The 16259-nt window shown below is 46.8% G+C and overlaps 1 protein-coding gene across 1 annotated transcript; it reads right to left on the reverse strand.

Moving 5' to 3' along the window:
- Positions 1–2592: 2592 nt before the first annotated feature.
- LOC123146172 (actin-related protein 2/3 complex subunit 1B) lies at positions 2593–8575 on the reverse strand. Its single transcript, XM_044565760.1, has 15 exons — positions 8347–8575; positions 7252–7337; positions 7034–7110; positions 6835–6929; positions 6314–6383; positions 6040–6109; positions 5587–5660; positions 5441–5483; positions 4939–5020; positions 4367–4455; positions 4192–4277; positions 3821–3881; positions 3191–3297; positions 3039–3097; positions 2593–2932 (listed from the first exon to the last, which is right to left on the reverse strand). Exons 1-15 carry the CDS (start codon positions 8414–8416, stop codon positions 2874–2876), a joined length of 1128 nt encoding a protein of 375 aa, XP_044421695.1. The 5' UTR covers positions 8417–8575; the 3' UTR covers positions 2593–2873.
- Positions 8576–16259: the final 7684 nt, after the last annotated feature.

Consider the following 16259-nt stretch of genomic DNA (forward strand, 5'->3'; position numbering starts at 1 on the left):
CATGCTTAGGTAAAACGCAGGCAAAATTAGGGGGCAAGACGAATGACTCAAAACCCTAGTCCAGGCCATTGGCCAGTGGCCACCCCCTTTCCACATTAGGGCTGGGCTCCCCATGTCCCGCATGCCTCCTCCAGAGTCCACACACCACCTCAGCCATGCACATGTACGGCGATGGTGAGACATGCCATGCTACCCAAATCATCACCGCGCCTGTACCTCCTTGTGTGTGTATATATTCTTCTCCTCTTTACACCTGTTGCACAGGCACTACACTACCAGCTCTCAGCTAGTTACATGCACTGCACTTCCTCTCACTCTGATCTCTTCTTCTCCTTCGCCTCCGGCTGCCGACATGGTAGGCAGCAAGACGCACCACCACGCGTCCTCCTCCCTCCTGCCGGAGGAGCTCAACCTCCTGCAGAAGGCCAGGTGCTCCCCTGACGACGGCAACGGCGTCCATAATGGCGGAGGAGGAGGACGCAGCGCGCTCGGGCAGTGGAAGTGCCGGCTGCTGGACTCCCTCCGGCCCCGGCGCCCGCGCTGCGTGGTGTGCCTCCAGGTGCAGCACGTCACCGGCATGCCCCCCGCCGCCGAGGGGCGCGGCGTGGTGGTCGGGTGGAGGAGCAAGGGCGGCGAGGGTGAGCACACGGCACCGGCGCGGGTGTCGCGCGGCGGGGCGGCCGCGTTCGACGAGGTGTTCCTGCACTACTTCACCGCCGGCGGCTCCACGCTGCGCAGCTTCACCGTGTGGGCCGCGCTCGTGGAGGACGACCCGGCAAGGGGCGGCGGCGGGGGAGGGGACCTGGGCGCGTTCCCCGTGGACCTCGCCGAGGCTGCCGTGGCTGAGAGCTCACACCCGCAGTTCGGCGGCAAGGCGCTCAGCTTCCAACTGGGCGGCGCCGCCGCCGGCGCCGTGCTCACCGTGAGCGTCTACTGCAGGGTGATGGAGCAGGAGGAGATCCATGGCGCCAACGGTACGTACGGCCACCACGTAAATGGTGCATGCATCTGCTAAACAACTTCCATAGATGTTCTGATCGAGATCCAAATTAGTCTTCTATGGACCTAGCTAGCTTCTAGCCTTCATAGGAGAAGTAAACAAACCCTAGCTAGTCCTCACTCCTCACTTCACAGCTTGATGTGACTTAATTTAGCTGAACACTTGCATTTTAATTGTACTAACTGTATACATTGCACGTTTAACATGGATCGGTACGTGGCAGGCCATGCGCGGGAGAGGAAGAACAAGGGCAAGAGCTTGTCGTACGCGTCGTGCCTGCCGGACCTGAGCTGCCTCCGGACCCGGCCGCCGCCGGCGGGGGCGCCGCGTCGTGCGACGTCGCTGCGGTCGGAGCGGGGCGGGTTCATCACGATCGAGAACTCGGTGGCGGAGATGGAGGAGGAGGAGGGGTTCATCACGATGGAGAAGGGCACGGTGTCGTCGCGGTCTAGGCGGGCGGCGCTGGCGCTGGAGGCGCTGGCGGCGGCCGAGGAGGAGGAGGCGGAGGACGAGAAGCCGTGCCTGTTCATGGAGCTGTCGTCGTCGTCCGGGGAGGCGTCGGCGCTGGAGGTGGAGGGGGTGGAGGAGGAGTTCCTGGCGATGCTGGAGGACAAGTACTGGGCGGAGATGGCGCGGAGCAAGGAGATCGAGAAGGGGCTGAGCGTGACCCTGGACGCCGGGCTGGACCTGGGGCTGGACCTGGACTCGCTCATCCGGGACGCCGAGACGGAGCTGGCCAGGGCGGAGCAGGCGTGGAGGAGCAAGGTCGGCGCCGCCATCGTGGAGGAGGAGGAGTACAAGGAGCTGGTCCGGCGGTGGGGCAGCACCACCAGGGACCGGGACAGGGAGCAGCACGTCCTCACCACCTCCAGCTCCGGCTGCTCCTGGGGCTTCGGCTTCGGCAGCCCCATCTAATCTACTCGTAATCGATTGGACATGATATACTATACTGTTACATCACCCATGTAATCCATGCATGCAGTGGGTCATTGAGCCCAAGTAGTAGTGTGTTAAATACTTACGTAGTACTCAGTACGATTTGCTTTTGTAATATTGCAAAGAGGAAAGAAACATGAACCAATCAGAACGCCGCTCCTGTCTTGGTCCATATGACCGAGCACCGCGCAAACCTGCCTATACCGAGACGCTTGTGGATTTTGCATGTACTCTGTGCGCTAGTACAGCACTGCGTCCTTGGGGGCAAAGCAAAGCGAGAGCAGCTACTAGCCCTTGGCCGCATGTACGGCCGCATACGAGGCGACCGGCCCGGTGCAGAGGAATGTCTCGAATGAATGATGGCAAACAGTCGGGTAAAGCGGAGTGAGAGCATGGGGATCGGCGGCCAGGGACGGCGTCCGGTCCCCGCGGCCACATTGCGGCACGGCCGGGTTTCATGCCTCCTCGTGTACTAAATTACACAGAATCGCCCACAGTTTCCATCGCCAATCTGGTACTGATGGTCTGCAGGTCCCAACTTAATAATCATGGCCGAGAGTTTGAGGCGGAGCAGATTAGCATTCATTCGGGCGAATTCCAAACCAACCGGGGGGTTTTATATGGTGCAAAAAGTCGAACACGGAGAGGAACGGGGGTTGGGGGGGTATGGAATTATGACATTGCATCCTAACTAGGATTATACAGGTGTTACATCATGAAATTCAGAGAGACAGACCCAACTGGTTGCAAAAAAAATATGAAAGCCAACTTAGTAGTGATGGCCCCCTACGCTAAAGAGCTGGCTAAAGGAATGGTTTTTGTGTACAGGTACAACAAAAAATAAGCAATCTACCTCGCCCTGGCCCTGGCCCTGGATCTTCCAAAACCCGCAGGGCCCGCCCGCCGTCCAGAATCTCGCGCCATCCATCCGCTGGTTCTATTTTGGAATGGTGATGTGATTTTCCAGATCCCATACCACAATCTTGCCGTCCAGCCCTACATCCACGAAGTAGAGGCAGTATAAAAGGGGTGTCAACACATCCTTCAGACATTAAAAAAAACTGGAATAGGCCAGGAGAGGTCAGTTCAGTCTTGTTTCAACCTGATGTGCTGAACCGTTTGACAATACTCTCGCTCCCTTTTCTCAACGGCACGATGCAACTGAGGATACAGAAGACCAGAATTATATATCAGAGACAAAAGAGCGGCACTAGAACGGCAAAATGGTGAAAGCGGATGGAAGCAGGGAGGTACGTTATGCAGTTCTCGTGAGCGCCGCCTCGAGGCTTCGATGGTTCGACAGTGTCGCTGCTCGACCCTTGCCTCGATTGCCCGTACAGCTTTCCAAGGGCCTCTGAGAGCTGAAACATGATATATTCATTTAGTATTAGCCACATGCCTCCTTTTAACAAAGATGTTAGCATAGCCCTAATGTCAGCTACAAGAAATGTTTCTTTCTTCCACACGGTCTCTACAACTTCAGCATCTGTAGCCATAAAATTGCAGAATGAAATAGTTTATCCTATATTATAGCAGGCACCAACTCAGGGTATATAGTTCTACAAAGTGTCAGAAAACTGACAATTTACTTCCATCATTAAAAATCAGCAGCATACAGAAGTCAGACGAGACCATAGCAAGTCATTTGTTCGTAGTTGTGTTAGAACAGTGCCAAAATAACCAGACACCATCTCAGAAGATCTCACACTCATGCACACATAAAACCGCATATAGCCTACAGCTAATTTAACCTGTACTCAACCATTCAGGAAGCAGTTCACCCTACTTCTACAGATGCAAACAGAACAATCTCATGAACAAGGGATAAATAGCAAACACATATAACAACATACAGCAGAGAGGCCTGATAAGCATAAGAGGCACCTGTGAGGCTTTTGAAGTTGATGGAGTAACTTTCCTCTCATCCAAATATCTGACAAAACTCCTACAGGATACAAATATGTAAATACATATTGTCAGAAAGAACATGTCCATGAGAGAAAAACTTTAAGACCTGGGTATCAAGAGCTACTAGCAAACCCTGAACTTTAATTAGTGTCATTTTTCAAAGATTGAAATGGAATATTTTTGCCTAGGTACAACGAGACCATAAGAATTAGCAAGCTGAAGGTGCCTCAAGATGAAAACAGTTGACATGGTTTTTACAGGAAGCAATGGCCACTTCAAAGCACTGCTAGAATGAAGAGAAAGTGCAGCTAATTCAACAAAACAGTTGCTATGCACAATTTTCTTACCAAAGTCCAGTCTCATCTGCAGCAAAGATCAAAGGATTGCAGTCAAATCCAACACCAATCGCCATCTTTTCAGAAACAAAAAGAATCTGAAATTTGGAAGAGTTCACTCAATTAATGAAATGTGGAGATCACAACATGCAACTAAACAATAGCAAAAGGGAAAATGCTGACCCACATCACGGAGAGGCAGATCACGCAGTGCCAAATTTTGCGCAGCAGGAGACCCTTCAACGTCATCAACGAAATAAATCATGGAACTGTGCCCTGAAAATAACACAACAAGAATCAATTCAGTGTCTGCAAAAGTTTGCATGGAATCTGCAGCTACTTAGATACTCCCTCCGTAAACTAATATAAGAGCGTTCAGATCACTACTTTAGTGATCTAAACGCTCTTATATTAGTTTACAGAGGGAGTACTTTGCATGGATAGATCAAAGGGCCAATAGTCTCACAAAGGAACCCAAATTCAGTTAGGAGAAAGTTAAAAATAGAACATCAAGAAACCAATCATAATCTCATTAGCCTGAAATGATTAGGACAAACCTTAATTATGAAGAGGCCTATTAATAAAATTTTGGAAGTTCAAATACCACAATGGAAGAGGTTCACTAATTACAAGAATAAGATTGTGAAAACCCTTGGCAGGTAATTATGTTGAGTTCGTAAACAATTTGTGCCTAGATGGCTGCTGAGAAGTAATGCAAATCAGTGGCACCCATAGAAACAAGAAGCTAGGTGGGAAAACCTGCATAGGCCAATGTTTTTCCACTTGGCGACCACCTTACACCAAATGCCCATGTAGGTGATAGATCAAGTTGAGCAATTTGCTGCATCCGAATAGGAGAAAATGTTACAAGCACGACTAGCAACTTAACAAGAAAGAACACAGACTAATAAGACACTGCAAGCATAGTCCTGTGGAACATTCTGAATCATATTGATCTGGATTCTTAGCCTCCCAAGAATAAAAGAGTTGGGGAAGTATTTAATATAGAAAATGCCACCACATGGTTGAAAACAAACTTTGCGAATCAGCAGATTATTTCTTATTTTTTAGCCGTAGATGGGGTGCAAAGTGCTAACAAAGTTGATAGGAGGTTACTATTGGCAAAAGCCATGCACGTTCAATTGCATGTCATTAGTCTGTAAGGCAAATAAAGAAATTGGCAAGCAGATTTGGTACGTGAGATGTATACTTGCCAAGGAACAGCATATAATGAACTAACAGATCAATGAATAGCAAATACCTCTCCGAATTTCCAATCCACTGAGGCACCTGCTTGTGGTCCCCTAATCAGAAAGAGAGAAAGTATGAGACAGCTAAAGCATTTGGAATGTGTACTGGCTGTATTAATGGCAAGGTTTTCAGTTCAAAAATGATGAGAAGGTCCACCTTGTATCTACACCCTTGATGATAGTGGAGAACACTCTGCATTTACCATCAGTAGAAGTTGTTGCAAGATGTATCTGAAATTAGATGAAAGCAGAGAAACCAACATTACGTCCAATAAACGGGTCGTGCATATACATGGCATCTACACCAAACAAAATCACATCAAATAAGTTCATCCAATCATCTGATGCGAATAGGAGATATGCTACTAGCCAGTGGCAGACAACAGCACAAATTAAATGGGGTACAGTCAGATAAGGGCACCTTTACTTCACTCTTTTATGTTGCATTTCTCATTATAGAGGGCGAACCACATATGATCTTTTTCACTACTCCTAATAGATAAAGAACACAAATATAATGAATGCACCCCCTAGATAATTGTCCCTTATGTTTCCCTACTGATGATTATGCTCAAATTACTTCCAAGGAGAGGCATGATATTATGCTCACATTGTTTGGATGCCACGCGACACTAGTAACAGAAGATTCATGCTTCTTCCTAATAACCTTGCTAATCCACCTGTACCATAAGAGAAAATCAAAGTAGTTCAAAGAACGCACATCAAGAGTGACACATCAACTTCAATAATTGCATGAACAGAAGAAAACAATAATTGCAGGAACAGAAGAAAACACTCATCAATTAGTGCACTGGGCATAACTAATTGAAAAACTAGTTAATCAAAACAGGTACACGACTAGTGGAAGTGGCAGCGACCAATACCAGTTGTTCTCTTGTTCGTAGTAGCAAATGGATACAGACTTAGCACCACTTCCCACAGCAAACTTATTTTCTGCAAACACAGAAACTTTTAGAAAGGAGTTTAAAGTGTGAGGCATTGTTTATAAGGTGGCCTAAGGTGAGCACCAACCGGCAACCGCCCTGACGCCTAAGCACCTAAGGTGGACGCCTAAGCGCTTAAAGCGGGCTTAATTGTAAAGCGCTGGCAGGGCACCTTACCGACTAAGCATCCAAGGCGGGACGCCTTATAAACAATGGTGTGAGGAATATCCAGCTACATATGTTTCACTTATGGTTCGTTGCTAAATAGTTCATGTGCAGCTATGTTCTACCATGGGAGACAAGTTTTCATAACCTACTAAGAAACATAAGTACAAAAAATAGATTGCATGAAACAAACAATGGGAAACAATATCTACTTGGAGAATTTGATCATTCAGCAACGAAATAGATACTCCTAATGCATTCGGGATAGAAGTATGAAGGCAGGCTATTGGCAGAACCTTTTGGACTCCAGTGGACACATAGAGCTGCACGGTTTAGCTTGAGAATAACAAGCGTAGGTACCCAATCTTGTCCTTCTTGTGTCCAAACATATCTGCAGGTAAATAAAGGAATATAAGGAAACAGATATAATTATCTTCTTTGGACTAAAAAACAGACTATTTACTTGCACATTAGAAATTATGACCAAACACTTACGAATTTCTATCATGTGAAACAGTCACAATTTTGTTGGAAGATCTACTCCAGTCTATTCCAGACACTATCTGATCATGCTACAAGATATAACAATAAAAATAAAGATGTTAATGTAATACACTTATAAACTAGCAAATGGAAATGTTCAATGAGAAGAAAGAGACAGCTCAAATGCAGATACTACTGCACATGCAAGAAAGAAAATAAGGAAAGTCTACCTTTGCAAGAACATGAAGTTTCTCCCACTTGTCTGTGAAAAACTTATAAATGTGTACTTCTGTGGTATTTGGACAAAAGGCAATCACTGAAAGAGAGAAATGGTCCCGAGTCAAGTTAACTGATTAGAAGGCAAGGGGACTGCATTTATAAATTAAAATGACAACACTGGAGTAGTAAGCAGCGAATGAGATTTTGTCATTACAGGCAGATCGTATGATCTACTGCTGTGCCTTTTCCCATGAACAATTAAAGGGACAACATGTACACCCAGCAGGTAGCTGGTAGCAGAAAGGCATATCTGAAGACTGATTTCAGGAGCACATGAGGTCGTGATAGGCAACAGAATTACAGCAAGGCAATGTGCGTGTTGGTTCAGTTCACAGAAAACACCAATTTCATCTGGTCAGCTCTCAGATTTGGTTCTAAATGCCCGAATTCACTCACGGATGCACACACCTGTGAGAAGGTGGCCAACATGAAAATCCAAACCACTTGGGATTGATCCATCGTCCATGTCACCTATGCTACCTCAATACAGTAACAGGCAATTTTTACTACATGGCACCAACCGACAGCCTGTAAATAAATCACGAAACGCTCACCATTCCCCAGCGAAAAATGGTATGCATGGTGCATCACAGATGTGAGAGGGGTTTCAAGCATGAAAAGACTAAATCACCTGTGACTGATTGATTGAATGTACCATCCGAATACGGTATCACTGAGAGCACCGCAAGAGGGCATTTACCTGGCACCAACCGACAGCCCATAAATCACGAAATGCTCACCATGCCAGGGTCGCACGAAAGCGGAAGCCAGCGGACCACCTACTGGCTACTCCTCGACATAAATAATCATTCGACATGGTATGATTGGGAAACGGCGATCCGCGAGCTCGCCCGAAACCCTAGGAATCCGCCCTGAAATCGACGCCTACCGGCTACGGCCACCGATCGGGCGCGGCCGCGGGTTATCCTACAGGGCTAGGACGGGCGCGGCGAACGGGGGGACGAATCGAACGGGCGTGAGATCTAGAGCGTGGGGGCGGGGGGAGAAGGGGAGGGTGCGGGAGGAGGAAGAGGAGAGGGCGTTACTGGAGTGGTCGGGGCTCCAGGCGTGGCAGGTGATGCACTCGGCGAACTGGTGGATCGCCTGCGCGGCCATCTGGGGAGGGCGCGCCGGAGGGGAGCCCCGCGGCGCGGCGCGGCGGAGGCGGGGGTGGTGGAGGTGGGGGGAGGCGGAGGAAATTGTCAATGGAGGTAGGGAACCTGGCCTTGCGGGCGAAGGGAGCGGGGAGGGGAAGGCAGGTACCACTACACTGGCACCACTGCGCTACAGCGCCATCACTTTCACTAGGCCGTCGAAGCGGGTGGTGGTGGGAGTAGGATGGGCCAGCCGGTCCAGCGGCCGATGAGATGGATGATGCCCGCACGCGCGCCCACGGTCGGACGGCCGGCCCGCCAGGCCCACGCCACCGACCACGGGTCCCACTTGTCAGCCACCGGCTGTGGGTCCCATTGTCACTTGTGAGCCCCCGGTACCCCTCCTTGTTCAGCGTTGCCAGGACAGATTACATTCAGAGGTTGAAAACACCTGTTCGGAGTTTGTGACAAACTGGAATCAATTCAATACATAGACACAGCATAAATGTCTACAATGTAACAGAAAAATTCACTTCGAATCCCAGGGCGGTTCGAGAGGAAGAAAACATATTGTATGAATCTCTCGAGCTTCTAAGGTCTCGGAAAATGATGGCATGTGGTGCATCGCGATGCTTTAGGACGCACTCTTGGGCCCATTTGTGAGCGGCTGGTTCGTTGCATGTGCTCGGTCAGTTGTTTACTAGGTTTGGGTCGACCCACATCGGATGAGGTGTACTTAATCGTGTTGCTTGCTCTAGCCATGGTGCGTCTCGAAGGACATTCCAACCGCTGGGGGTCGGTGTAGAGAAAGGAAACGGCTTCGCAAGAAGGGGGGAATTGGAGCCATTGCTGTTGTCTTCCTCTTCTGCCGCACCAACGATTCCAATCGGAGGCCGTGCAGAGTGGCGGTTTGAGGGGTGTTCGGGGGCTAGGAGCGCCCGGTGTGAGCTACGGGTGCAACTGCACGGTCGACGGTTGGGAGCACGTGGTGTGAGGGTGTATCCACATCCTTGTGTGGCAGCTAGGAGCATGCAGCCCGAGGGACGCTCTTCGTCTGGCCGTTCAGCAGTTGCGATCTCACCAGCCGGGAGCAACGTTTCTTTCGGTGGAAGAAGTCCCGACTTTACGCTTTCACATTGAATCATCTATCCATCTGAGACGAATCAAGTGCATGGACTCGTGCGCGTTAATATATAGCAGGGAGAGTTTGTGTGGGATACGATTCAGATATGATCAATCGTGACACGCAAGCTAGCTATACATGTATAGTATGACGATTTCACATCATAGATGGTTGTGTGCATTATTTGATGCAGAGCCCGGGGTAATCCCCTTTCCGAAAGAAAAAAGACTGAATCATAGATTACAACAACCCCTATACGCACACACAAGGAATACAAAGGTATTTCATCAAGGTGGCTTGCATCCACCTGTGGATGCTTTCGTGGATTTATGTGTGCTTGCGATTGGTTTGAAACAGTGATAGTAATTAAGCAACAGTTAGCATGCATCTATGTGCCTGAAGTGTGAGTGTGATATTCTTACCGAGTGTTTGACATGTATGTATTTAAACTGACAAGCATCTCTCTCTCTCACTCTCTCTCTATCTCTCGTGTTTGTTATATATGCATTTGATATAAGCAACTACTCCTTTCGTTAACAAATATAAGATGTTCTAACTTTTTCCTGAATCTGATGCATAGACACATTTTAGTGTGTTTGTCCACTCATTTCAGTTTGTATGTAATATATATTAAAATATTCGAAACATCTTATATTTGTGAATGGAGGGAGTACTTTTGAACTTGGTTGTGTCATTTGTTATGTTGTTGCAAGCATAAGTTGGTTGGTGTTCGATATCTTGGAGTGTGGAAACATAGTTGTCTGGGGAATTTAGCAAGTGCATTATTTTCCTGTCAATTAACACCTAAGGCCCTCTTTGGTCTGAAGGAATTTTGTAGGATTCCAATCCTTTGGAATATTTTCTAAGGAACATCCACTCCAACCTCTCTTTTAGACTCAATCGTGTAGGCTTGAGGCACTTTCCTGTGTTTGATCCAAACAACTATTCCTACAATTTCAAACAACTATTCCTACAATTTTCTTGTGCTTTGTAATCCTCTATTTTGCCTCCCTATGAATCGAGCTCGACTGACGACGAGCCGCGTGCAGGTGCACTGTCCATGTGGCCCTTGCCAATTGTCCCGTCCTGTCTGTGGCACACACACCCCGGTTGTGGCTAAATTTGGTGTTTTGACCCTTTTGACAAAGTTACCCGGATTTGGCCCCCTTTCGGAAGTATTTCGGGATCTGGCCTTTTTTCCTACCGCCATTGTCCTCAGCGGTAGGGTAGTACATCCTACCGCTAAGGTTTCCGACGATAGGACTTAGCTACGCCATCACGTCCATTTAACATGGAAAATACCCTACCGTCAGGGTCTGTGGCGGCAGCTCGTTATGCCCTGCCGCCAGAGACTCTGGCGTAGGCTCTCGACTGAACATGTTTGGAGCCACTGCTTTGTTTTCTATCAGGCAACAGTGTCCCTGCCACTCAGTTCGAGTTATTCAAAAAAGTCAATGCTTAGGCAGAATACATGTTCAACTAATTACTCAGAGTGATGAATTGTTGCTTGGAAAGAGCACATACACAGATGCGCACTGTGCAGTCGTCTGCGAAATGGTGCCTGTCCTTTACCCTATGGTCAGATATCTGTATCTTATATTTGTTTTACACGGGGAGCAAAAGTAGGCATAGGTTCTGCTCCACCAATATTACTAACTAGTGGTTGGGGCGTGCCCTGGGCGCGCCTCCTCTGCGGTCCTTTGCGCGCCTGCCTTAGTTGTGCAGTTGTGAACGTGCATGTGCATGCCAGAGTAGCTCAGTTGCTAAAATATAAATAGAGTTAACACAAGCTTAGCAAAAAAAGTGTTTAATCATCAGGCATAGCAAGGTATTAGGTCCATATTATTATATAGGTGACAGTCTTACAAGGTGGATGATAGAGCACATCATTAAATTGAAATTAAAGCCTAACATGCTCCAAAAGACAGGCAAACAGAAGAGGAATAACAATCAGGCGGTCAGCAAACCCTTTGTAGAAACTTTGAAAGATTATGTCCCTACTCATGAAAGAAAGAGAAATATATTCTATGAAAACAGAGCGATTGGGAGGACTGGAGAGCAGCCAAACCAGAGGATCTTCTCATTGTTGCATCATTGACATCCACTCGAGCCACATCTCGCTGGAATCGTCCACGCCGTATTCTTCCACCGCACCACCTCTTCCTTGTGGTTGCCGTCAGGCCTAGCTCCTCATCTTGAAGCACAAACATGCTTGGGTCTATGCCAATACCTTGCGACTTGAAATTATCTGAAACCAACAGCACTATGGTTAGATAAAATGCATCTAAGAATATGGATTGACAGCTCGAGTATCACACGGCAGTCCACATAATAAATATACACGGCAGTCCACCAGATGATTTGCACGTCACTGCAATCGGATCAACAGAAACCTTTATCTCTTAATCATGTACTCAACTTGATGCCATCTCTTTGGAACTTTGTTTGAGCAAACACAGCTATCCTTTGGTCAACCTATATTATAGAAATAGATATATCATCTCACAGTAAACAAAGAGAAAAGAGAAGATCTACTGACAATACAACAAAAGGCATGGATACTGAAACAATACGCTAAATTTCAATGTCAAACCAACGAAACATATCATTGTCTAGGAGCATGTAAATATTACTATGTCAACGAAACGAAGCTAGATGCTCAGTTTGTGAATAATTATGAAGATAGCATCATAATTATTAAAAATACACATAAGAAATGATGATGTACCACTTTGAGTAAATGGAAGTTAGAGAGGTAAATGACAGGTCATGAGGCAACTTCTTGATTCCCTCTGCCACTATTGTGATCAACGAAAAGTCATTTTCATCACTAATTCCATCAGGAAAAAAATGAGGCCATTATTCAATAGCGCAAAAGCGTAGTTCCTGATGGATAACTAAAAAACAATGTTCCTCTTCTACTACAAAATTCAGAAAGGAAAAAGATAAATAATATTCGGTATATCGTCGTAGTCGTATACCAACAAGAGTCGCATCACACAGCCGCACAAGATTTATTTGTTCTTTTCACTTGCTTTGCCTTGTAGTGGAAATAAACCAAACATATGTTGTCAAACAAACTGCCAATATCGCCACAATGTCTGATGGCCATGTCGATCACATCCTAGATTATTTTCTTCCTATTTTCTTTCACTGTTTTATGTGGTAGCTCAATCGGTTCCTTGGTTTGTTTAGTTCAGATAAGTATGCCAGATGATTATCATGAAAAAGGTAGAGTCGTCCAGGTTCCCACCTTTATATTTCAGTATAGTGTCAGCTATTTTTTTAATGCTAATTAAGTGTTTAACTATCATTACTTTCTTCTATATTAAGTTCCATGTGCATTTTACACATCATTTATCTTCCGAGAGATCTCTTCAGCTCGAGCAAGCATAAACAAGGTTGTGTGTATCACTTCTTATTAGATGTGAAGCTACTTCCTGTTGGGGGCCACGCTGATAAGTTAAACATGCGTGTTCATACTAATTACGCCAACTTGTAAGCTCTGTCAGTGTAGAGGTAGCTTAGGATTTTTATAGTTTTATTGGGATTCAGGAACTAAACATAAGAAGTAGGTAAACTGTCACATTGCAGTGTCGCAAAGAAATGTACTTCTAACATGAAAGCCCTAGCAATTGTGAAAACGTAATGAACATAAATCTCTTCACTCGATTAGCCCCAATTTAAAACCACAGTTGGAACTTGAAGAAACACAATAGCATGCCTTTGACAGGATTACTGCGCACTACTGCAAATCCGGAACGCTACATCTAAATAATTCTAACCAATAGAGCTACTCCAAACAGCAACTAACAGGGGGAGCTGGATAGAGGCACAAGGAAGATTAGAGGGGCGAGAGCACCTTGGTCGGGGCGTCGTGCTTGTCGTCCGTGCATGGAGCAGCCCGTGGCTATCACGTGCAATTGCAAGCGCGGTGCAGGACGAGCTAGAGGTCGTGCTTGGTTGCAGCCAGCTCGAGGCCTTGACGATAACGACCTGCGTGATGAAACCGACCACATCAGAAAGGAAAGCAAATCAGACCTCCATGCGTAACAACAACGCAACATCCAAATCGAATCGAATCGAACCAAGGGGAGAAAAGAGGGTCTAGGACCTTGTTAACAGTCGCGGTATTAACGTTGGAGGGAACAGCCGCGCCGTCGTCGGCTGATCAACCATCTTTCTTTCATGGATTTCTTCTTACTCTTCCTTTTCCTATGAGCATCACATCACGGATAAGAAAAAGGGAATCAGGAAACAGGCACAAAGATGAACAAGATTAGGCTGCAAAACCTAGTGTAACAGGAAGGGTGGCACCCGTAAAAACATAGGTGCAGAAAACTCATATGTTGAACATTTATATTATCATTGCTCCTGCTAACAACTTGAGCCTCCACCTCATATTATTGCTCCAACTTATTTGGAAGCGCAATCAATAACCGGCCAAGAGTGAACGTCATCCCCATATTTTGGTTCCTTCATTGCATTGAGACAAATTATCAAAACAAACAATTAATCAACCTAGGCATTGTGAATTCTCACCATCCAAAAAACAAGTTTGAGAGATAAAACAATGACTGAGAGAAATCTGTGGCATGTGCTTCCTTTAGCATTGTCATTAAAACAGAACATGGTCCCACTAAGAATCCTTTGGCTCCAGCGTTTTCCCTTCTTTCTCACCAGAACATGAACAAGAAAGCACAAGCATCAATGCTCACAAATCTGGACATGTAGGGCTGGCTGCCAGGGAGCTCCGGAGGCATGGCAGCGGCATGGTCGGCTGCTTGCTGGTAGCACCGGAGAAGACGTGGCAGTGGTCGTGCTTGCTAGCATGGCAGGCAACCAAGGAGCAAGGGCTCGAACGAACAGATCGACGGAAAAGCCGCCTCGCATGACCTCCACCTCCGCCGCCTGTCCAGCCTGTCAGGCGACGATCGAGCCACCTCCAGTATCTCCCTTCCTGAAGCCTCTGTCTACACTACCACCTCCCACATCAATCCGCTGGAGATAGCGATCTCTTGCCTCTCACATCAATCCGCTGTCTACACTACCACCTCCCACATCGATCCGCTGGAGATAGCGATCTCTTGCCTCTCAATGTCAAAGAAGGATTAGTAGGCTGATTAATTAGGTGGTTCTTCACATAAGAAGGTGTTGCCTGTTAAGTACAGATATCTCACAGGACCTTGATACTCATAACCACAAATCAAATTACCCTTCATTTGGTGTGTTGCCCAATCAGAAACCCATAATAAAATAGGAAAAGCTCTACATCAACAGACAAAACATTGTGATATGGGACAAAATTCCAACTTACCCTGCAACCAATCAACCAATCACAAAAAAGAAGAAGACAAAAGAAAGAAAAGAAAAGAAAGAAAAGAAAAGAAAGAAAAGGATCCTCACCTCATAGTCGCAATCGACCAACTGCAACACCTCCATCTTTCTAGTCAGTTGGTAGTTGGCTCCCTCCAACGCCTCAGACGCGCTGAATGAGCAGGCAAGAACCCTACAAAATCAACAAGTTCAGGACGAGGCAAAACGACAAAAGAATGAGAGGAAGCACCCCAACTCTGCAACTCGCCGCCTTGAGCTAGGGCCTCCGTCAGAACCTCGATGCCATCCCCTTCCTCCCCTCCTCAGAAACCATCCTGGCGGCCTGGTGGAACGTGAAGACGAGAAGGTTTGGGGGAGAAGCGGATCTGAGGAGGACACCTTGTTCGGTGGCCGACGCCGGAGGAGCAGGGATGGGCGGCGGCGGTGGTGCCAACCCTAGCTACGCGGGTGGGTTTGCTTCGTGAGGAAGGGAGACGAGTAGAACGTGTCCAGGTAACGAGCGCCCTTTTTTTTTTCTCCCAGCGCCCTTTTTTTCCTTTTCTCCCATCAACACAGTGGCCCCGATGACCTGTCTATCGTGAGAGAGCGCCATTGTGGCGACTGTTGATGGGTTTAATAACCATTGTGTATACATTCGTTGGGTACTACGACGTCTCTCTGGCCTAGTGAGTGCGAAGAAAGAGGGAGAGAGAGGTCGAGTGGGTGGTTACAGGCTATGTGTAGGGTGTCTGCGTGTCCCCTGTCTCTTTGTTTCTCCCACCTGCAGCATGCGAGTGTGCACAGACGAGCGACGAGTATTCGGCTGCATGCATGCATACTTGATGCGAGTAGCTGTTGCGATTTACTCCCTCCGGTTTCTAAATATTTGTCATTTTAGAGATTTCAAATGAACTATCACGTACAAATGTATATAGAAATATTTTAGAGTGTAGTTTCACTCATTTTGCTTCGTATGTAGTCATTTGTTGAAATCTCTACAAAGACAAATATTTAGGAATGGAGGGAGTAATTGATGCGCAGCAATGCAGCAGCTCAGCGTAGTCCGGTGCTTGCTCTGCTGTAGTGTAATATCTCTGGCGGTAGGGTATAATGGCTACCGCCAGAAACATTGACGGTAGGGACTTTTCCACGTAAAATGACCGTGACGGCGCAGTTAAATCCTACCGTTAGAGACGTTGGCGGTAAATGTGCTACCCTACCGCTAAGCAGAGGCGGAGCCAGGATTTTTCAATGCCTAGGGCTAAAACTAAGGGGCTATAAATAACGTCTAAAATCACACATACCAATGTGTTTAAGAAATACACCAAAAATCACAATGTAATGAAAAATGAAATTCATTCTTATCACAAGAGAAGATTCGGTGAAAACATATGAACAATTTAACGAAGTGTGGCGAAAGTTGATA

The sequence above is a fragment of the Triticum aestivum genome, chromosome 6D (genome assembly GCF_018294505.1).
Source record: "Triticum aestivum cultivar Chinese Spring chromosome 6D, IWGSC CS RefSeq v2.1, whole genome shotgun sequence".
Classification (NCBI taxonomy): domain Eukaryota; kingdom Viridiplantae; phylum Streptophyta; class Magnoliopsida; order Poales; family Poaceae; genus Triticum; species Triticum aestivum.

What these genes read in the sequence shown, in the direction of transcription:
- LOC123146172 (XM_044565760.1), bottom strand. Translation starts at nt 8,416, where the DNA reads ATGGCCGCGCAGGCGATCCACCAGTTCGCCGAGTGCATCACCTGCCAC. An exon ending in AACTTCATGTTCTTGCAAAG is followed by an intron (nt 7,111 to 7,251) that starts GTAGACTTTCCT and finishes TATATCTTGTAG; the next exon opens with CATGATCAGATAGTGTCTGG. An exon ending in CAACTTCAAAAGCCTCACAG is followed by an intron (nt 3,298 to 3,820) that starts GTGCCTCTTATG and finishes ATCATGTTTCAG; the next exon opens with CTCTCAGAGGCCCTTGGAAA.